A 23,154-nucleotide genomic window follows, 5' to 3' on the forward strand; every position below is an offset into this window, starting at 1 on the left:
TGCACTATGGTGTTCACAAATTCAGGTTGTTGTTAAGATGTCTTTACACTGCCATTTAAATTCATCATTTAGGAAATTGTTCTCACTCTGTTTTCTCTCCCATCTGCCACCCATGACCCAGTGTGCTTGTAGCAGAGTGGAAAATTCCAGGGCAATGAGTAGGTGGGAGAGAAAAGGAGGGCAGCTAAGATTACCCAAAGGCTGAACTCTGGTCTCTTTTTAAAACAGCAGAAAACAAGTCCCTATGTAGAATCTGAAGACACTGCCAAGTATTTGGCTAAAAAAATCAGCAACAAGGGCCATACATAGTTTGCCAACTCTATAGGGTACATATTCAAATTTCACCAGTTGTTTTAATCATGTCCTTTAGAGCTATCCTCTCGCCTCCAATCCAATTCAATCCAGTTTCCTGCATTGCATTGAATTATCATGTCTCTTTAATCTAGAAAGTCAATTCCTTAGTCTTTCCCTGACTTCCATGACCTGGACACTTTTGAAGATTACAAACTACTTCTTTTGTAGAAGGTCCTTCAATTTGGGTTTGTCTGATGGTTTCTCATAAATAAATCCAGGTTATGCATTTTGTCAGGATACCAGGGAATTGATGTTGTGTCCTTTTCAATGAGTAATATGAAGATAATATGTTTGTCTGATTACTGGAGATGTTGACGTAGACCATTTGTCTGCCAGGCTTTTCCCACTGTAAAGTTACCTTTCTCTGCTTCAATAAAGAATTTGTGAAGAGGGGATAAAATAAAAAGAAATCAGCCATGACATTATACCTCAGGAAAGCAATATTGCCCAAATCCAGAGAAGTGGAGAGAAAGAAGGGAGGGAGAAGAAGGGAAGAAACGGGGGAAGGGAGAGCAGGAGAGGGGAGGGAATAGAGAAAGAGAGAGAAGAATCTTCTTAGATCCCAATTAATTGGGTTCCTTCAAAGACCTGATATTAAGATGAGATTTTACAAAATGCATTTTATATAAAACTCCTACAAAAAGAAAAAGAGCCTCCCACAGACTCAGCAGCAGGCCTAACATCCTACTTAAAGAATCATATGCATCAACTCTGCCAGGAGTAAAATGAAAATCATTCCCAAACTGACCTGGATAGAGAAGTTAGTTCGAGTCAAACTTTCACAGCAGATGGAATGATTTGGCCTGACACTTTCACACACTCTTTGCCAATGTGAAAATTATAACCAGTGACAAAGAGGCAATAATAACTTTGGAAACTGAAAAACTGTGAGAGCTAGGGTTTTCTTTTTTAACTACTTAAATTAGAAGCATTTTTCTACGTTGAAATGAGACTTTGAAATTATGGTGACTCAGACGTAGACGAGTACTTACCAACAACACTTATGAATGCTACAATTAATCCAGTAATTCATTTTATTGATAGTGTACAATTAAGATGCTAAATGATCTGAACATATTACTTCTTTTACTTTAAGTGCTTTACACACATTATAATTAAGCAAAGCAAAGTTAAAACCATACACATAATTAAGGAAAGTAATGTTAAAATAAATGAAATAAAATTGTTCTCAGTATTCAGTTTAATCTTCATAAAAGACAATTACATATTTTTACAGATGACAGGGCTTCCAAACCCTGAGCTCGTAAGTATTAACAGAGCCTGAAATCGGCGTTTGATTTCTTCGACTTGGAACAGAATCAGTTCTTTTCTTTACTGAGTATTTATCATAAATAGAAGTCTCTTCTTCCAAATAAAATATTTAAGCATCAAAACTCTTGTGTTTCTAAAACCACACGGAAGAATAAAACTCTATTTAGGATTCACCAAGAACCATTCCACAGTAAATTGTTAAGTGATAACACATTTTTCTTGGGACATTTTTGGCCTGTTGGAAGGCATTCCATTTTTTGAAAATTTAGAAAGAACATATACTTATGATGCCATTGCAATGACCTGGTTATTATTTAACAGGAAAGAAGGAAAGGGAAGACTAGATATAGGCATGCCATTTATACAGCTTTGCCAAAAGCTGCATTTAACATCCTCCAGGCCTGCTCCCTGCTGACCAATGGGGGAAGGGACTGGACAACAAACGCATGCCCAGTAAAGGCCAGAGTGACATAGGAAGGTGCCTACCCATCTGCCAGTCATACCTGGGAACAAATTAGGGTTCGCCCTCTCTTGCTTGGCTCCAGGGTGCAAGGCTCCTATGACTCCTGTGACACGAGGCTGCACCCCCCTGCAGCCCGTGTGGCCCCTGTCCATGTGGGACTGCTCCACACTATGTACTAGTGGGCTTTAATCTGGCCTAAATACTGAACTACACCCGGCTGCGTCATGGAACGGAAGCTCTGGACACTGGCCTTGTTTCTGGCTCTGCTGAACTCACAGCTGCGCCTTTTCCAGGACTGTCTGAAGGGGCAGGGGACTTTGGAACTCGAGAAATGTAACTTCACATAAATAAAGCCATCCTCCCGTGTGCATCTGAGAAAATTCATTTTCTAAAGATACGCAAGAACCTCCCTCCCAAGGGCAACAGGGGAGTTTGATTCTCCCACAACACTTACACATACTTGCACTTACTATTTCTTGAATTTCTTTCATCAAGAAGTTATTTCCACCAAAAATCACTCTTTGTTATTTAAGAGGTTTCTGGAAAACCTTAAATTCGAGTACTTTGCCGGGACCGGTTTGGCTCAGTGGATAGAGCGTCGGCCTGTGGACTGAGGGGTCCCAGGTTCGATTCCGGTCAGGGGCATGTGCCTTGGTTGCGGGCGCATCTCCGGTGGGGGGTGAGCGGGGGGCGGCTGATCGATGTTTCTCTCTCATCGATGTTTCTAACTCTTTATCTCTCTCCTTTCCTCTCTGTAAAAAATCAATAAAATATATTTTAAAAAAAAAAAACTAAGGAAATCTTAATAAACTGCAGAATTCAGTTAATGATGTAGTAACAAAAGCATCCATCAATAAATAATTATAAAAAAAAAATCCGAGTACTTTTCCCCCACTGAGCATGTTAAAAATTCAAGATAACCCTTTTCACCCTCATGGGGAAAATTAAATTCATGCCCCCCCCCCCCCGACTGTGTTTCACAGAAATATTAGGCACTTTAAATAAGTATATTTATATTTTAATTACAGTTGACATTCACTATAATATTAGTTTCAGGTGTACAACATAGAGGTTAGACATTTATATAACTTACAAAGTGATCATCCCATTAAGTCTAGTACCCACCTGGCACCACACATAGTTATTACAGTAAGACTGACTATACTCCCTATGCTATACATCCTTGAGACTATTTTTATAACTGGCAATTTTTACTTTTTCATCCCTTTCACCATGTTCACCTTTTGAAACTAAATTATCCTTGAGTAAGACACTATTATGCCCATTTACATATAAGGGAACTGAGTCTCTATGGGAATTATGTATTTTGCCAAGTTCACAACAATGAGAAATATGAAAGTCAGGATCCAAATCTGGAGGTGTCTGGTTTTGAAGTCTGTATTTTTTCTGCAACATTACATTGCCTCCTATATTTCCACCCTAAGTTTAACCCTATTCTAGTAACTTTTCCAAAATATTGAGGCCCTCCTTATTATTATTGGGTGACTTTATAGGCATAGTGTTCACATTTTCCATAGAGAAATGATGGCATATATCTTGATAGAGAATTTTAATTCCAGGGTGAGGTTGAATTGAAATTAATATGCCAGTAGTTACTAATTTCTCATAAATATATGAAAAAAAGAATTTGAATTGGCTCTGTCCTACAATATTCAGTAGGACAGATGCAATAACAGGTTGGCCCATTTGCACTAATGTGTCCATCTTGATGCTAAAAACATAGCTTCTCAGGCATTGAGATTTGGGTACAAGGACAATTTGATAAATTCAAATAGACGAATTACTCAATGTTAAGTTGGGAGGGGGGTTGTTTTTGTTGCTTATTTGTTTTGTTTGCATGTTTACAAACACTAAAACCAATTATTTCACCCAGGTCCTGAGCTTCTAACCTCATTGCCAATCCCACCCCAGGATGGGAATAAGGACAAAAATTTGAATATCATGCAGAATTGGTCTGTCATGAATGTTAAGTACATCATCTCCCAGTTTCTCAGCCCAGGTGTCAAGACCTTCTTGGGCTTTTTGCTGGTGTCTGCATAGGCCATTCCATCATCAGCTAATGATTATTTAGTGCAAAACCCTGTCTCACCTTTTGACTTCAGAATATCTGACCACTGACCACCACAGGCCTCTTCTAGAAAGTGAAGCCCATCCTCTCTCTCTACTTTTTTTACAGTAGAAAGCCCATCTGCCACCCCTCTGTACCCTCAAATTCTGGGGAACAAAGTCTTCTATCTCACCACACTCTGAGAGTGGTTTTAGGCAGGGGGAGACTCTGCAAGTAAGTAGGGATTAAATACTACCTGACCGAGAAACTTCACCAAAACAGAAGTCACATAGACTGTCTATGTATCACCCAGCTCTTCTCAGGATGCAGCGATGACTAAGAAGAATACCTGTTTTGCTCTGGGACTTCATTTGTTTCTCTAATGGTCTTAGGGGTTGGGAATTGGAGCCATATTCATCTTGTTTGCTCAGGAAATACTTAATTACATTTCTAATTACTTTCTCAATACTTATAGGTAGTAATATAAATGTCATATTTGGTAGCCTAAAACTCATTTTAAATGATGGCTTTGGAGAAGACATAAAAGCTAACCGATTATAACAGACTTATTTTTAAAATGTATTTATTACAATAAAAAATAACTATTAAACTATGACTTTCTAACTCATTTTATGAATTATTAAACTTTCATCATAGCTCTTAAACTATACATAACTATTAAAATAATACAGATGTGAATCAAGTACAAAATAAAAATTTGTCATAGCCAGAATGGCAGATAACAGATGAAGTGCAGGTCAAAGGGGCTTATTTTTCATATTACTATTTTTTTATATATTTTTAGTCATATGGAATCAAAATGACTGCATCAGGATGCACCTCGTGACAAAGTGGCTGCACCAATATGTTTGTATCAAAAGAGCTGTATTGATGTGGCCACATAAGCAAACTCTGCTCTAATATAGGATATACAGACTATAAATATAGATTTAAGGGATGAACTCCTCCATCATATTTATCTCCCATTATATGTGGTATTTTTCTCTTCAGCCTTGATGCATGCCTTGGTGTTTGGAAATGTGACGGCGATCATACAGAGGATGTACTCCAGATGGTCCCTCTATCACACTAGAACTAAGGATCTGAAGGACTTCATACGTGTCCATCACCTGCCCCAGCAGCTCAAGCAGAGGATGCTTGAATATTTCCAAACAACCTGGTCAGTCAACAATGGAATAGATTCCAATGAGGTAATGTTCATTTCTCATGTTGACATTTTCAGGCAGAAGGTAAAGGCAAGGTGCTCTCGTGTAGGTCTCAGAAGTGAAAGACGCACCTACCAACTTCTTTATCTCTTTATTTTTTAAATCCTCTAGAAACCCAATCCATCTTCTTCCATCTGCCTTGGCTTGTGTTTCCATGATGCCATTTTAGATTGACAAATGAGTTATACTAATTTGCTAGTTTAGTCAATCAGGTGGACTTATTTTCATTCTTTTTAACCTGCTTTGAAAGGAACCAATTCTTATGGCAGTTGGATGGTGTAATTTGGAATACAGGGTGGGGCAAAAGTAGGTTATATAAAAAAATTATATAAAAAAATAACACAATAATTAATAAATAGTAACATAATAAACTCTGTGTTTTATATATTCCCAACTGTAAACCTACTTTTACTGCACCCTGTATTAGATTAATTAAATGAATGTTTGCATTTAAAACCAACAGCAACAACAACAACAAAAAAACATGCTTTTCAGCAAAGGTATTAGCTGTGGACTTCCAGAAATACCCCACACCACCACTGTAAAAATATTATCAGATAAATTAAGCAAACATTCCACCCACCACCACCATACCAGTAATCAACATTTTTCATGTGATTATTTGGTTTCTCCTCTCTTCCTATAATCGTGACACCACATTCTATAACTTCTGCCTGGAGTTGAGTCTTTGTGAGAAGCAAGTCACAATGAGCTATATGATTTCATTTTAGAATCTTTTATTTATTAGTTTATTCTGTTTCTCCAGCCTTCTTATCAGCTTGTTATTCAGTAGCACATAACTGGGGTCACAGTCATTGAAAAATCTCTCCAGGACTATACATACAGATATTTCCTCTTCTGAACTCTGGTTGGTCAAACAATGGGAAGAACATCCCTATTGTCTTGCAAGTAAATAAATTAGACTTACCCCAACTTGATTTTCTCTTTCATCTTTTTTGATAGCTTCTGAAAGACTTTCCAGATGAGCTGCGTTCTGACATCACTATGCACTTGAACAAGGAAATCTTACAGTTGTCCCTTTTCGAGTGTGCCAGCCGGGGCTGTCTCAGGTCTCTGTCCCTACACATTAAAACCTCTTTCTGTGCTCCGGGCGAGTATCTGCTGCGTCAAGGAGATGCTCTGCAGGCCATCTACTTTGTATGCTCGGGCTCCATGGAAGTTCTTAAAGACAGCATGGTGCTGGCTATTCTTGGTAGGTTGGAGTTGAAAGCTCCATAAAATTCTGCTCTGGACCATAAGTTAGAGATGAGGGTTGGGGGGGGGGGAGGGGCGGGGGGCTGGACTGCCATAGATGAGGAAAATTGTGGCTGCATATGTAGACTCAGGATTTTTCTTCATATGGGTTTAAACCACATATTGAGTTTATACTGTGTTGTGTTACATCCACCATATTATTTGATTCTCGTTAAAAATCCAGCTGTATAACTATTACTCCCATTTACAAATGAATATTTAGTACTTTAGTATCACAGATAGTAAGTAGTCCCCCTTATCCAAGGGGTTATGTTCCAAGACCCCCAGTGGATGCCTATAGAAATATACATATATTTCTGTTCATGTCTTTCCCCACAAATGTAATGCCTTTTCATCTTAACTAAGCATTTATCACACTCTGTGGCCATGCGTAACTTTTGCAATTTGAGGTGTAACAGCAAAACTAGTACAAATTTCTTTTTCCTTTTTCCTCTTTTACAATTCCATGGACAGACGCTTCCTTCTTACCACAGAGTTTAGCAACATTAGCATATGATTTTCCCGCCTTGTTGAGTGGAGAACTTCTACTGTTTCACTTTACGGCTTGTCGTTGGCGTATCCAAATTGCCTGCATCACTACTGTTGTACATTGGGGTCATTATTAAGTAAAATAAGGCTTACTTGAACACAAGCACTGGGAAACAGTGACAGTCAATCTAATCATGAAGACAGCCATAACTTACTAACAGGCACGGAGCGTATACAGTGTGGATACGCTGGACAGAGGGATGATTCACATCCTGGGTGGGAGGGAATGAGACTTCATCATGCTACTCAGACCGGCGCACAATTTAAAGCTTAATGACAGCTTATTTCTGGAATTTTCCATTTAACTTTTTCAGACCACAGTTGATCGCGTGTAACTGAAACTGCACAAGGCAAAACCTCAAATAAAGGGAGGTGAGGGTGTGTGTGTGGTTACTATGGTAAGAAAAAGAATATAATTCTTTCTGATTCTTGAAGCCAGGTTATTAATCATGATGTATACTGCCCCTTGGTAAAATAGTTGGTCAGTTTTTAGAGGCCATTTAAGTATCTTTATGGAGAAACAATTCAGAGAAGAACATGAACATTAAGTTTTATCTGTGCTAGAAGTAGCGCAAAAATGATTATGCATTAAGAGTAAGCTCTCAGACCTTAGTTCTCTTTCCCATCTTGCAAGATGGCTGGCGGGTGAAAAGAAAACTGAGAAGCCGGATACTAAGGAGAAGAACCCTGAAGCCAAGAAGGCTGATGCTGGCGGCAAGGTTAAGGCACCTAAGAAGGGAAGCCCCACTGCAGCCAAAACCCCGTCCTCCTCAGAGGAATTGGCAGATACTCCCGATCGGCTATGTGTTCCCAAAAGGCCATGTACAAGAGGAAGTATTCGGCAGCTAAATCCAGGATTGAAAAGAAAAAGAAGGAGAAAGTTCTTGCTACTGTCACAAAACCAGTTGGTGGCGACAAGAATGGTGGTACCCGTGTGGTTAAACTCCGCCAAATGCCTAGATATTATCCTACTGAAGATGTGCCTTGAAAGCTGTTGAGCCACAGCAAGAAACCCTTCAGTCAGCATGTGCGGAGACTGCGGGCCAGCATCCCTCCTGGAACCATTCTGATCATCCTCACTGGGCGCCACAGAGGCAAGAGGGTGGTTTTCCTGAAGCAGCTGGACAGTGGCTTGCGACTTGTGACTGGACCTCTGTCCCTCAATCGAGTTCCTCTGCGTAGAACACACGAGGAATTTGTCATCGCCACCGCCACCAAAATTGATGTCAGTGGGTGAAAATCCCCAAACATCTCACTTGATGCTTACTTCAAGAAGCAGCAGCTGGGCAAACCCAGACACCAGGAGGGTGAGATCTTCGACACAGCGAAAGAGAAATACGAGATTACAGAACAGCACAAGGTTGACCAGAAAGCTGTGGATTCACAAATTCTGCCAAAAATCAAAGCTGTTCCTCAGCTCCAGGGCTACCTCCACTCTCTGTTTGCTCTCACCAATGGGCTTTATCCTCACAAACTGGTGTTCTGAATTTCTTATAAGAACCCGATTAAATAACAAAACAAAAAAAGAATAAGCTCTCATTGCCCAGCCGGTGTGGTTCAGTGGTTGAACATCGACTTATGAACCAAGAGGTCACAGTCTGATTCTCAGTCAGGGTACATGCCTGGGTGGTGGGCTCAATCACGGGTAGAGGGTGTAGCCGGTCGATGGTTCGATCTCCCTCTCCCTTCCTCTCTCCCTAAAAATCAGTAACAATATTTTTAAAAAGAATAAGCCCTCATAAAAGTTATTATGCTTGGTTTTTCTACCTCTAACTAATGCCTGTCGTTCTCTACAATCATTGTAAACCTGCAGACTCTGGATTCTAGCCAGTAAGCTTCAAGGCAGAATAGAATTTGGAAGAAAGAAGAAAACTAATACTTATTTAATCCCTAATATGAGCTGGGTGTTTTATGTCCATTACCCAATTTAAACCTTGCAACCCTCTTATGTTGGTGTGATTCTCCCCACTTAGGTGAAGAGATGGAGGCTAGTGAATGGTGAATACCCATGTGTTTCTTACTGCTTCCTGTTAACTTCAGTTTACCTCTTAGCAGAAGAAAGGTAGGGCTTGCTTTCAAAGTTCTGGCTCAATTTTTGACTCACCATGTTTTATTTCTTAATACAAAGACATGGAATAGCAACTCAAAGAGTTGATTACCAGCCTGGCCAGTTCATTATCAGCGTTAGAGTGAGGCTCAGTATGGGTGTGTTTTTTTAAGAGAAAATTTAACACTCTTCCTGCCCACTTCTCAACTTTGTGAAGTTAAAGGCCAGTCATCCTATCATTCTGTGATTCTAAATAAAAAGTGACACTTATTTTTAAATTTGCTTCAAACACTTAACTTTAATCATAAAATACTTTTCCCTGTACTTCCTTAGTACCACTGTAACTTTTATAGCCTGCCTGTTGACATAGCCTGATTTGAATAGGGCTTATATAGGGTTAGACAAAAGTAGGTTTACAGTTGTTCATATGAAAAATAATACACTAAATAACAAGTAATATAAGAATAAACTCTGTTTCACATACTCATAACTGTAAATCTACTTCTACCCCACCCTGTATTTTTTTTCCAGAACCCTATGGTTTGCTATACATGTAAGCAAAAACGATACACCATTTTTAAACATATTTGTGTATTTCTTCCATAATTGCAGTGATTAATTTGGTAACTAGCAACAATTCTAGGAATGGAATATGAATGTATCATCCATAACATTAGGGCATAATGGCACAGATTTGATGGCTTATATATAATAATCATCGTTCATAAGACATAATTCAATTGAATTTTCTTATTTTAAAAAAATTCCACTTACAGCTAAAAGACTTAATCCACTCCCTCTTCCTTATGGCCCCAATTTCTTCCATAAATTGTGTTTTTCATGATTAACATTTTCACATATTTGCTTCTACCATGTAACTATCAAAAGTGTTTTAAATGCAAATTGCCACATGACCATTCTAAACACTAGAATGTGATACTGGAACTAAACACAAACAAAGATAATAAATGATTAATATTCTGTCTGTGTGGTTAACATTATTTCAATAGAGGTTAACTCTTTTATTTTACCTATGGTAATATTGTCTCATAGGGCCAATTCAAATCAATACTGACTTTGATAAACTTAGGCACAGGACTTCACATGTGATCTGTCAACATTTAATACATGTTCACTCTGCCAACAAAATGAATTAATATATAATGTTGTAGGGAAGAAGTATCACCAAACAGCTGTCAAGCCATAACTTATTCAAACAACTCCATTGTCCAAATAATAATACACAAAGGCATTTCTTAACCTGCAGCCTGGAAGGCAGCTGACACAGAGGCAGGGATTTGTTATGGGGATAGAATTTGTTTGCCTTGTACACCTTCATTTCATGTCCCGTTAATTGTGTTTTCCCACCAATTTCTTCATTGTTGTTTAAAAGAAAATAACAAAGCGCAGATAAATGTGCTCTTCACAGATGGCACTAGTCTGCCTAATTAGAATTAAACATAAGTTACCGCTCTTACCTGGACGGTTTGTAAATGCATCTCATCAACTTTTTTTTCCCCAATGAAAGCATAACTGATTAGCAAACATCAATAATGGAATTCTGAAAAATGTAGACTGTAATGAACCATCAACATCTTTCTCTTCTTTTAGAAATAAGGATATCAAAACCCAGAGTAATTAAGAAACTTAGATCTGGGTCCTGAATCTAGACAGTAAGACATCACAAGACATTACAGTTATTGAGAGTGAGAATCATGTTGTTAATTACCAGTGCCTGTTTGCCAGGGCTCAACCTGAGGCCCCACACATATGTCAATTATTTCATAAATATTCATTGAATGAATAAATAAACTGGAATCTTTCTTAGCCTGCCAAGTTTGACAAGATGGCAGTATTGTTTTTATGACTGGTCATTGTGGCTGAAAGAGGCATACTGTGGTAGCTCAAGGTATGAAAGTATGATGACCCTAAAGATACTATAGACACCAACTGCTTAAAAGAACATGTCAATGCTCGTTGTAGCAAGATAGTACATCATGATCAATTTTCCTTATAGATCCAGAAATTAAAATGTTGTATTCAAGGCATCCTGGCTTTATTTACATCTGGCATCAGTACCCAACATTGAGTTTTTAGATTTCTAACAAAATGTGCAAGAAACAAAATTTCCAAGTTTAGCAGTATTGGTGATGACAATGAATCAAACTGGAATTTGTCAGCACCATGTGGCTGTTCATTCCTTTACTGTCTATAAACAGATTTTAGTCTTTTTTCTTCTGCCATGTAGTCTCAATTTCAAGGTTTAAATCTAATATTAATTTGAAGATAATACTTACATGTAATTCAGTCATTTTAAAATGCTCAACTTTTAACTGCTGTAAATATTTTTTATTATCATAGGTATTCATGGCTAATTTTGCCTGTTTCCTTTTACTGTCAAATTCTGTAAAACAGACTTTTGTTGAAGCCTACTACCTTGCAGGGACTTGGCTTCCAGAATTTCTAGACACAATAAAAATAAAAATTTTAAAGTTAAATCAACTGAATGGGAAATAGATGGGGACAGTTTGTGCTATGGCATTCTGAAGGTGTTATTTGCTTGGTGATTTTTGGTTGATCAGTTGTTGGTTATTGTTTCCATATGAAATGGAGAAGCAAAGTGACCACAAAAAAGTGAAAGTTAAAGTTTAGGCATGATGCTATGTGAGGACAAAGCAAAGATGCAGAAACTCCTAAGTTGCAGCCATGAACTTAATACCACTATCCTCTGTGAACTTGGTCATATCACCTCAGCTTTTAACCTAAATTTGTCTAAGAACTGAATGGATTTTCTTTCCTATTTCTCATGTGGGTGCTGAGTGCATTAATGTCTATCTAAAAGAAATCTGAAGCGGTAATCAGCTTTTTGTTAGCACTTATAGCCATGCTCACCTTCCTGCTAAGTTAAACTGAGTCAAATCAATTCAAAGACTTTAAAGGTTCAAATAAATTGCTCAGTATACTAGTATCTAGTCAGCAAACTCAAGGAAGCAAGCTAGTTCTAGGCAGGTAAATTCTGATAGGCTTGGGTATTTTAGGCAAAATAGCAAAGGTTGAAGTGGGAGAGAACACAGATAATAGGAAAAGTAGCATTAGATCCTCTCTCTCTACAGTGGCACAAATGAGGAGCTTCTTTTTGATGATGAAAATTGAGTTTTTACACTGTCACAGAACATTAGAACTAAGAATTGTGTTTTACATTTCTATGCAGTAGATTTCATTGTCTATAATGTCCAATGGTTATCTTGCCTCCCAACTCTGAGGCTCCTCCTCCAACATCACCTGTCTGGTAGACACATTTAGAGATCAATTAAATAAACTGAGTATGTTAGAAAACTGATGGTAATCCTTATATTATTTTCCAAAGTGTTGGAATCAAAATTACTAATACACCTCTTGATGTTCTTACCTCAGAATCACTGAGACTTTTTACACTCAGAAAAACCTCAGCTGTTAGTATTTCCTTTGAACGGTTAAAGCAACTGTGACAAAAATGTCAAATGGTTTGTCTAAAGTCACTTACTGAATCCTGGGAGGGACCTGTTGGAAGCCCATCTATGACCTACAATTCCTAACTCTTGGTCTCCTGGCCTTTATCCTCTACAACAGTAATCTCAACTAGGACCAGTTTTGCCCACCAGGGAACATTTGTCAATGTCTGAAGATATTTTGGGTTGTCACCACTGGGGATGGGGAATGTGAGGTGTTGCTAAACATTCTACTATGTACACAATACCCGCCCCCCAACAAAAAATTATCAGACCCCATATCCCAAACTACTGGGGTTGAGAAATCCCACACCAGATAAAGGTTCCACTTCTCCTTTTTGTGTAATCTCAGAGAAATGAAGAAGATATGAAGTTACTAGTCTGAAGCTTGTTTTCTTTAAAGTGATATGTCTCTTTTTTCACTGTTTCAAGGGAAAGGGGACTTAATTGGAGCAAATCTATCAATTAAGGACCAAGTGATCAAGACCAATGCAGATGTGAAGGCTTTAACCTACTGTGATCTCCAGTGTATCATCCTCAAAGGACTCTTTGAAGTGCTAGACCTTTACCCAGAATATGCTCACAAATTCGTGGAAGACATTCAGCATGACCTCACATACAACCTTCGAGAAGGTCATGAGAGTGATGTAAGTCTCACTTCTAATTAATGCTGAGACCTAGTAACATGGGCCCGGGGTCATTTACAACAGTAAAGTCACATGTCAGGATAAAGTCTCTGAATGTATAAGGTATGACTAGTTAGCCACTGGTTGAGCAATTAAATAATGAGCGACAAGTCCAACCTCATATTCTAAAAGTACAATGACTTCTCTTTAACTCAGTTTCTTTCTTATTTTCATGTGCTTATAACTAGAATCAATTTCAATAATATAATATTGAGCTAGAAATGTGTGATTTCTAAAGTTTTGGATAGAGTACATGGAAATTTATCTGAAATATATGGGTTCAGAGTTTGCTGTGTTTGTAATTGTTCAGCACTCCACTTGCTAGACATGAATTTTGCCTAAAAATCATTATGTTGTTAATCGATACCAAAAGTCTATCTTAAAATGACTAAATATGCATAAAAGGATTCAAGCCAAAGATTATCACACTCAAGACATAATGAACATTTCCTGAAATTATATATTTGAGGCATGTTTCAGTTTATAAAAAGTTTTCCTGTCCAAATATGTACTATAGTGCATCCTGTGATTAATATGATCATGAACATGACTTCATTAGATGTGTGTGAGAGAAAAATGACTTAATAGCAATGATTGTTGAAAGGCAAGCCGGAGCATGCATAGCATTCTGTAACAACAAAGGCCTTGATCGGCTGTCTTGAGCTTTGTCCCAGATATTTGCAATACTCAATTGCTTTCCTAAAGGCTTAAGAAGCTATTGTTTTGACTAACCTCTCTTGTGCAGACATTTCGTTAGTCATTAATATTTTCCACTTTGAAAAGTAGAGAAAAAGTCCAAATTGTGTATTAGTTCATCTGGGTTAAGGATGTCCCATGACAGTCAATACACTGAAGTTCAAGATTACCTGTTTTGAGTGTGTGCTTCTCTCCACTGATGATAGCAAACAGCAAAGGAGGCATCAGTATTTATTGGGAACCTATTTATGCTAAGCTCTCTGCCTGCCTAGAGCATCTTATTTAGGACTTAAAATGACTTTTTAAGGTAAGAGTCAATCCATTTTTTATGGAACAGAAAACTGATGCAGAATGGTTAATAACTAGCATGTGATCACCGAAATTTGTAGGTGGCAGGGACAGTGTATTATTAGCACAAGTATCTGTCATTTTAAAATTTGTACACTTTCTACTAGTTATGTTGTCTCTCCTTCTTGAAGACACTTTTCATCTCTTCCCATTCAATAGATCAAATTTTAAAGTTACAAGTGCCTTTTGTGCTCTCCATGACAGCCTAATGTGAAAACTATTTTTGAAGAGTGGAGGTGGTGAGCTAGAGGGTAGAAGCAACCAAATGGGGAAGAAGAAATGAGAGGAGAGAGAAATAGCCAACACTCAGCATAGACAAATGTGACACTGGATCTCAGCACCCACTTTCTTTCTATTTGATTACTTTTGAAGGATCCTTACCTTTGATCAAGTTTTTTACCCTTTTTTCCTATTTGCTAAGACATTAATCATAGTAATTTTAAAACTTTAATATCTGAATCGCTTATGGGACAATTTTCATTATCTGTTACTTCTCTTGGATTTTGTTGTTGTTGTTTTGTCATTTGATCCCTTTTTATGGGCAGATGCCATAATTTTGTTTAACTGTAGATGTGGCATAGGAAAGAATGTGTATAATATTTTCCGCCAAATCAGGTAGGTTTTCCTTTGACAGGCAGATAGTGCACCACCTAATCACTTTCACTCTGTTCATAGTTTCTCTTCTGCTTTGTTAGGCTGTTCAGTTTTGCTCCTATTCCCTGGGTGTAGCCCTCACTCTTAAATCATGGTTTTTCCAGGATATCAGCTAAGAGCCTAGGATGTTTGCCAAGTCCCTTCCTTGGCACCGCATGACTGCTGAAATCTCTGCTCTGCCTCCCAGTTGCTGTTCCCTTCTCAGTTTCTCGGAGCATTGCCCTGAGCAGCTTAACTCAGGAGCTGGCTAACGCCTCATGGACCACACATTGATGCAGCTGCCTCCTCTTTGGGATTTCACTCAAATCCCAGATGCTTTGGTATACCTGACCTTCATCCTCTGTCTCCTCTCCACTAAGATTGCTCCTTTCTAGTCTACTCTGTTCCACTTCACAATGAAATAGCGAATTCCCTCAGAAAAATACCTGGGTAAATATGGTGCTCATATTAGTGCTTCTCTTTCTCAGGGATCACAGCTCTTCCAGTCTTACCTAGATGCTTAGGGTGAGGGTTAGGGTTAAGGTTAGGGTTAGGGTTAGCACTGCTCTCCAGTGTTTTCCAACAGTTATTTTATTTATTTCGTCCAGCTTTATAATTATTTTTTCCTGAAGGGTTAGTTCAATGCAAGTTACTTCAATATGGGTGGAACCAAAAGTTTTGCTTCTTTTCAGAAGGGTCCTATGGGCTACATTTTTAATGGAACTGAAACTTCTCTCTTTATTGTTTTGCATTTCCTAACATTTTATCACTTGAAATTTCCATGTACAAGGAAGTGTCCCAAAAAGATATATACACACTTTGAATAGTTTTAAAATCAGTGTCTATTAACATGCAGTTCATTTTCAACATTTAAAAGAATCTACAGAAATGAATAATTTTTTTGTCAATAGCTGTTTTCATACTGATGACCGTTCTGGTCCAGGCACAGCTGATAAAGCAAAGCAATGGAATTGCAAACCTCAAGAATCATTTCATTTGTTATTTGTGTGCCCTCAATTCATCAACTGTTGCCAGTTTTGTACATAACTTTATTTTTTTATGTATCCCCATTAAAAAAAGTCTAGTTGCACTTTAGGATAAATTTTATTCAAAGTTTAGTCTGGCTTCACCCATTATTGCAAATCAGTTAAACCTGAAAAGGAGTGAAAATTAAGTGAGTTATCAGCTGTTAAAGTGTGCATACATTATTTTGGGACACCCTATATATTCAAGATCTTGGGATGCTAAATTTCTAAAGACTAGGTAAATTTGGACCATCCTTCCCCATAATCCATGGGGGGAAGTCTGTGCTCTTCCTAAGCAGAATATCACTTTTAGGGGAGATTATATCCTCTCTGTCTGCAACTCTGACCTGGTGTGAGACCAATGTGGAGCCCAGCTCTTCTCCTTAATTTCCATGCACACACAAACAAAAATATCCAATCACACAGGGTTTGGGTGGGTGGAAGCCTTTGTTGAAGTTTGGTCAATGGATTCTAGAAGTAAGAATATTTGCATAATAGAAATGAAAATAATAAAAATGTATCTTTAATGTATATATATATATATATCCCTATTCTTAAAAGTCATGGGGCCACTCTGTCACATTGTTTAGCCCTTTATTATTGTTCTTGCCTCTCTCTTCTCCTTGCTTCTATGCACTCTCTCCATCCACAAATTCTCCATCATTTCTGATACATATTAGCTTAACTATGTCTTTGATTGTCCTGTATGTTTCTTTTTAAATATATATATATATTTTTATTTATTTCAGGGAGGAAGAGAGAGAGGGATAGAAACCTCAATGATGAGAAAGAATCATTGATTGGCTGCCTCCTGCATGCCCCACACTGGGAATCAAGCCCACAATCTGGACATGTGCCCTGACCGGGAATCGAACAGTGACCTCCTCATTCATAGTCGACATTAAACCACTGAGCCAAGCCAGCCAGGCTGTCTTTTGTCTTTCTAATTTTGCCTTCTAGATGTCACCTTTTTACCCCAAGTAGCATATAAACTACCAGGTGACATAGAGAATTACCAGAATATTTGGGATAAAAATATTGATATTCCACCCATTTTGAAATAAATATCCAAAAGCATTTTAAGAAATAGTCAAAAATAAAATATGCATGTAACAGTAAGATATGACAACTAGAACTGTGAAAAATTACATAACATTAGAGTGACAGCACATCCAATTCTCATAGGAAAAATCATTAAAATGCATAAAATATTTTCTAAGCTTGTGAAAAGTCCAGCTAACACTGCTTTGACCTCGTGCTAATTATGCATTTTGTGCACCCAGTGTATTTTCTAGATTTGCCCTGATTTGTATCTCCTGAATGGCCATTAATGACAGAATAATTGTGCATTTCTCTCTCTGCAATTTATGAGAAATATGCTTCACTGCTTCTCATGGTAAACCCTTTAAAAATTATTTTAGCAAAAAATCATGTTGTTGGTTGTAAAATTTCATTTTCCATAACACAAGAATTTTGAATTTGTGATAAGCAAATAAAATAATTTAAGTGTATGTAAAATATCTGTTGTAAAAATTAATGATGCTAATACACTGGTGATCAGATATTGATATGGCTGCACATACACATCTTATGTGCTTTGCACATGATAGACGCTGACTTCATGGTGGGGCGGTGGTTGTGGAGCAATGAATGGCAGTCGTTGTTGAAAAAAAGATGTTTTCCAGTTTTACCTTACTGAGGGGTTTCTCAGTGATGAAAGCCATTATATTTTAACTGTGTTGACTTCCTTGTTTTTTTCTCAGTTTTCCATTATTGTCATATAATCTGATCAGCATAAGAAAATAAAGTCTCCTTCCTCAGTCTCCCCACCTCTTTAATATATGGAGGAGTGTTTCTTCAGTTTCCTGAGGGCCAGTGAACTCTAGGTGAAGGTCTTTGAACTCCTATCTCCAAATATAGCACAAGAGGTTATACTGAAGTTCAGAGAAGGTGTGTGAAGCAGAGACAAGGGAGTCCCTGAGGACCATCCGCTTTCAGCAACTTTTCTTCACTCTTGACATATTTGATGGATGGTACTCAAGTGGTTTATGGTGCCCACCCCATAGCAGCTCAAAACCCCAACATTTATCATAATATTGCAATCCCCTCCCACCAACAACATACTCTCTATATCTATACCAAGCACCAGTGTAGTTAAAAAAAATTACATCCTTCCGTCTTGACCCTCCAGTTAAACAAATGCATGCATAAGCATAACTAATTGCCAAAACTCTGGAGTAGTCATATGCATTAGTTAAGACATAAATAAATAAGCATAACTGAATGTAAAACTTAAATATGAATGATGCTTGAATAAATAAATGGAAGAGTCAACTTGCCCTCACCAGCCCAGGAGAATTGCATGTGTGTGGGGGGGGGAGGGATTAGGTGTCATGGTCTCCCTGACCATGACAAATGAGAAGTGATATAATGATTCTCTTTGCCTCTATTCTTATTCCCTTGCCACATACTTACCTCAAGGCTAAGGAGCCCTCTTTCCAAAAACATAAATTGGATCATGTCATCCTGTTACTTAAAATATCCCAATGGATTCCCATGGATTGTTAAAATCCAGACATCTTACCATAACTTTCAAGATCCTGTGCATCCCAACCATGCCTGCCTTTCAAACTTCTCTGATGCTGTCCAGTGCCCAGCACTACACTCCAGAAAACTCACCTGTTTTCCCTTCCTTACACATGCCAGGCTCCTATCTGCCTCTCCTGCCTTAGGGCCTTTGAATTGCTATTCTTTCTCTCAGCAATGCTACTCCCTTGTCCTTACCTCTCCCAGCTATACTCTGTCACATCATCTTATTTATCTTTTCCATAGCATTTAGCAAAATCTGAAGTTATTTTATATGTATATTTTCTTATTCGTAGTCAGTTTCTCTACTAGAATGTCTTTTGTATAAAGGCTTTGTCATGTTCTATTTTATATCCTTTCTGCCTAAGCCAACTCCTAGTGCAGAATAAATATTTAATACATATTCGATGCTTGAATAAATAAATGTCAAAAAGTTTACTTGACCTTGGTACCTATATGAAATTTTGAGAAAATAAATAAAGTCTTTAAGGCAGCAGCCTAGGTTGCCAGTAAATGGAGTCTAAAATGAAAAGCTAAGGGAATTTAGAATTGTATTTTTTTAGAAGTAACAAAGCCAAAGGAGTGTTAATAGTAGAATTTGAAAGAACAAATTGAAAGAACAGCTAAATTGAAAAATAGCCATTTTTCACTTCCCCTAAGTTCAGGACAAGAGGTTTTCAAAGCCACAGGACAAATTTAAGCTGAATAATAGGGAGAAAGCTTTGCAATATAGATAGTGTAATTATGCCAGATAGTTTGATATAGTAGGATGTGTGCAGTTGAAAAAGAATCTACTTTCAAACCTAAACTAACACTCACTTTTTGGTAGAAATAAATGAACTATTACAACACTAATAACCCCAGAAAGTAGAGAATCAATACTGTCAACCATTAAATTGGGTTGAAGGCAAAAAAAAAAAAAAAAAAAAAAAAAAAAAGCCAGCCTGAGAATCCTGGTAAGTTTTGGAGCAATTCGGAATGAGGACATTGACTGTAGGCAATAGAAATCCAACTCAGAGCATTAGAGGCAAAGATTTCTTGTAAGAATTCCAAGTATCTCAGCAACACTTTCTTAGAAACCAAATCACACACACACACACACAGGGGGTGGGGGGAGAGGGAGAGAGAGAAACTCAAAAAGCATTGACCACCATGAATGAGCGCAGGTTTCATCTCTGGATTCTCTTCTGTGTGACCGTTTGTCTATCAGATAACATGACATGTGCACTGCAAAGAGATCAGCCACATTCTGGTGACATCTGGGCATTTCAGCTTGTGTTTGCAAGTTGAACAGTGAGCGGTTAGATTTTTAAACTCCTTGTGGGGAGAGGGGAGTTAGCTGAGTTGGGAAAGTCAAAGGATAAAAGGCTACCTGCCACCCATAAACAAGACAGAAAGTATTTCCCTATTTCTCTGGTTGCTTCCATCCTGCAGGGAACAGATTTTCAGCCTAAAATGAGAAGTGTCAGATTTGCATATGCAGATGCATATACACAAATAGGCAGGACTCAATTAAATGTCCACTCCTTGAGAATACAAAACTACCTAGGCTACATCTACCAGGAATCCTCAAACCTGCCCCACTATTAATTGGGGGAAAACTCAGAACCCTCCATTCCACACTGCATTCTTTAAAAAAAAAAAAAATATATATATATATATATATATATATATATATACTAGAGGCCCGGTGCACAAAAATTTGTACTGGGGGGGGAGGGGGGATCCCTCAGCCTGGCCTGTGCCCTCTCACAGTCTAGGACCCCTCGGGAGATAACGACCTGCTGGCTTAGGCCTGCTCCCGGGTGGCAGAGGGCAGGCCCAATCCCTAGGTGCAGCCCCTGGTCGGGCTCAGAGCAGGGCCAATTGGGGAGTTGGGGCGCCGCCCCCTGTCACACTCAAGGCAGGGTCGATGGGGAGGTTGTGGAGCAACCCCCGTCACACACAGAGCAGGGCCCATCAGGGGGTTGGGGTGCTGCCCTCTATCACCCACAGAGCAGGGCGGATCAGGGGGTTGGGGCGCCGCCACTCTCACACTCAGGGCAGGGCTGATGGGGAGGTTATGGCTCTACCCCGTCACACACAGAGCAGGGCCCGTGGGGGGGGGGGAGCTCCCCCCTATCAGGCACAGAGCAGGGTGGATAGGGAGGTTGTGGCCCCGCCCCCTGTCACACACAGAGCCGCAGGGCGATCAGGGGGTTTGGGTGCTGCCCCCTGTCACGCTGATTCCAGTGCCGGGAGGCCTCACGGCTCCGCTGATCCCGGTGCTGGGAGGCATATTACCCTTTTATTATATAGAATAGAGGCCTGGTGCACGGGTGGGGCCGGCTGGTTTGCCCTGAAGGGTGTCCTGGATCAGGGTGGGGGTCCCCACTGCGGTGCCTGGCCGGCCTGGGTGAGGGGCTGAGGGCTGTTTTCAGGCTAGGGGTGACTGAACTCCCAAACGCTCCTTTTTTCCTTTTTTTTTTTTTAATTCTGGGCCAGCTTTAGCTTGAGGCTTGGCTCCAGCTCTTAGGCCTCCGGCTGAAAGTAGGTTTCTGGCCTTTGCTTACAATGTTGCCAATCTGCTGGCTGAAGTTGGGCGTATTTGTTACAATGTTTCTTAAACTGCCCGCTCAGAGGCCTGCAGCCGCAGGCGGGAACGTTGGTTTCCTCCGTCACTGGGGCAACCAAGCCTCATGTTAGTTTCAAGCTGCCTGGCTGCCGGCCGCCATCTTGGCTGACAGTTAATTTGCATATCTCGCTGATTAGCCAATGAAAAGGGTATCGGTCGTACGCCAATTACCATGTTTCTCTTTTATTAGATAGGATATATATATATATATAGTTATTTCAGAGAGGAAGGGAGAGGGAGCAATAGAAACATCAATGAAGAGAGAGAATTATTGATCTGCTGCCTCCCACACTCCCCACACGGGGGATTGAGCCTGCAACCTGGGCATGTCCCCTGACCAGGAATCAAACCATGACCTCCTGGTTCATAGGTCAAAGCTCAACCACTGAGCTACCTCAGCCGGGCCACACTGCATTCTTGATGGTTGTTTAAGCCTTAAAAGGGCAGAGCTTGCCCTTGCTTAAGTTCTCCTATAGACTGGGTGACAGAGGTCTGCCCTTGTCACAAAGGCTCTATAAAATGAAGATGATGTTCATGCTGCTGATGGTATAGTAGCTCCTATGAGCCAAACTGTATGCTCAGCACTTTATAAACATGAACTTACTTGATTCTCACAACAACTTGGAGATAAGTTGTTAAGTTTATGTATTAGATAAGGCTAGTCAAGGATGAAAGAGGTAAAAAAAAAAAATTGGTCTGGAGTCTCTAAGCAAGAAAGCAAGGGAGATCATGAAGTGCAATTTCAGTCCCAAACCACCTCACTCTAAAACCCAATTGAAACTTAGTGTTTATCCATCAAAACAAAGCTATGAATTCTTGCTTTGCCCCTTAGTCTCATGAGCACTGAATAGCAGATCCATTATAGGTTAATGGAGCATTCACACAAAAAACATGTGTCCATGAGAAAATAAGCTTCACATGCCAAATACATAAGTTAAAAAATGACCACAGAACTTCTTGATAATTCATCAAGCTGTATTCTTTTCATTTGTGCACTTTCTCCCTGTGTATTATACTTTAATGCAAAGGTTTTTTTTTTTAATGAATCATAAGAATTCAACTAAGTTACAAGTCGAGAATTCAGTTATCCTATATAATAAAAGGCTAATATGCAAATCGGCCAAACAGTGGAACAACCAGTCACTATGATGTGCACTGATCACCAGGGGGCAGACGCTCAATGCAAGAGCTGCCCCCGGTGGTCAGTGCACTCCCACAGAGGGAGCACTTCTCAGCCAGAAGCTGGGCTCACAGCTGTCAAGTGCAGCGGTGGTGGCTGGAGCCTCTCCTGCCTCCTAGGCAGCGCTAAGGACCCCCCGGGGGGAGCAGGCCTAAGCCAGCAGTCGGACATCCCCTGAAGGGTCCCGGACTGGGAAAGGATGTAGGCCAGGCTGAGGGACATCCCCCCCACCCCAGTGCATGAATGTCGTGCACTGGGCCTCCAGTATACATATACTAAGTTCCTTGAAAACAATAACTATAGTTTATTTGTGTTTGTAATGCTTTTTCTAGTGAAATTGGTGGCAGACAGTATGTGCCTGATGAATCCATATTGGAATTTAATTCATTCACTCATATATATTTTTATATTCACAGAATAATAGAACTTTACAACTAGAAGGAACCATATGTACCATCCAATAAAACTCAGCTTTTCTTTTGATTACAAAGTGCCTTAAGGGGAGAAGAAAGAAAATTTATTCACTCACAGAACTAAAAATCCAACCATTGGTTAGTTACATAACGTGAGGGAATTATATACCTAAAAGAGGCAGACTACTACCTGTGCACAGTCAAAACTGACTTTCACTTTTGGATAACATCTTCCATCAACCACACCAAGCA

At 39.2% G+C, this 23,154-nt stretch overlaps 1 protein-coding gene and 1 pseudogene across 1 annotated transcript in view; both read left to right on the plus strand.

Moving 5' to 3' along the window:
• KCNH8 (potassium voltage-gated channel subfamily H member 8) overlaps positions 1–23,154 on the plus strand; it is a 285,516-nt gene that overhangs the window by 223,117 nt on the left and 39,245 nt on the right. The window contains exons 9-11 of the mRNA XM_059662919.1: positions 5,169–5,368; positions 6,347–6,596; positions 13,154–13,368. Of these exons, the coding sequence (XP_059518902.1) occupies positions 5,169–5,368; positions 6,347–6,596; positions 13,154–13,368 (665 nt within the window). The remainder of the gene's footprint in view (positions 1–5,168; positions 5,369–6,346; positions 6,597–13,153; positions 13,369–23,154) is intronic.
• Positions 7,914–8,698, plus strand: LOC132215600 (large ribosomal subunit protein eL6-like; annotated as a pseudogene).

Source organism: Myotis daubentonii, chromosome 14, assembly GCF_963259705.1.
Source record: "Myotis daubentonii chromosome 14, mMyoDau2.1, whole genome shotgun sequence".
Classification (NCBI taxonomy): Eukaryota; Metazoa; Chordata; class Mammalia; order Chiroptera; family Vespertilionidae; genus Myotis; species Myotis daubentonii.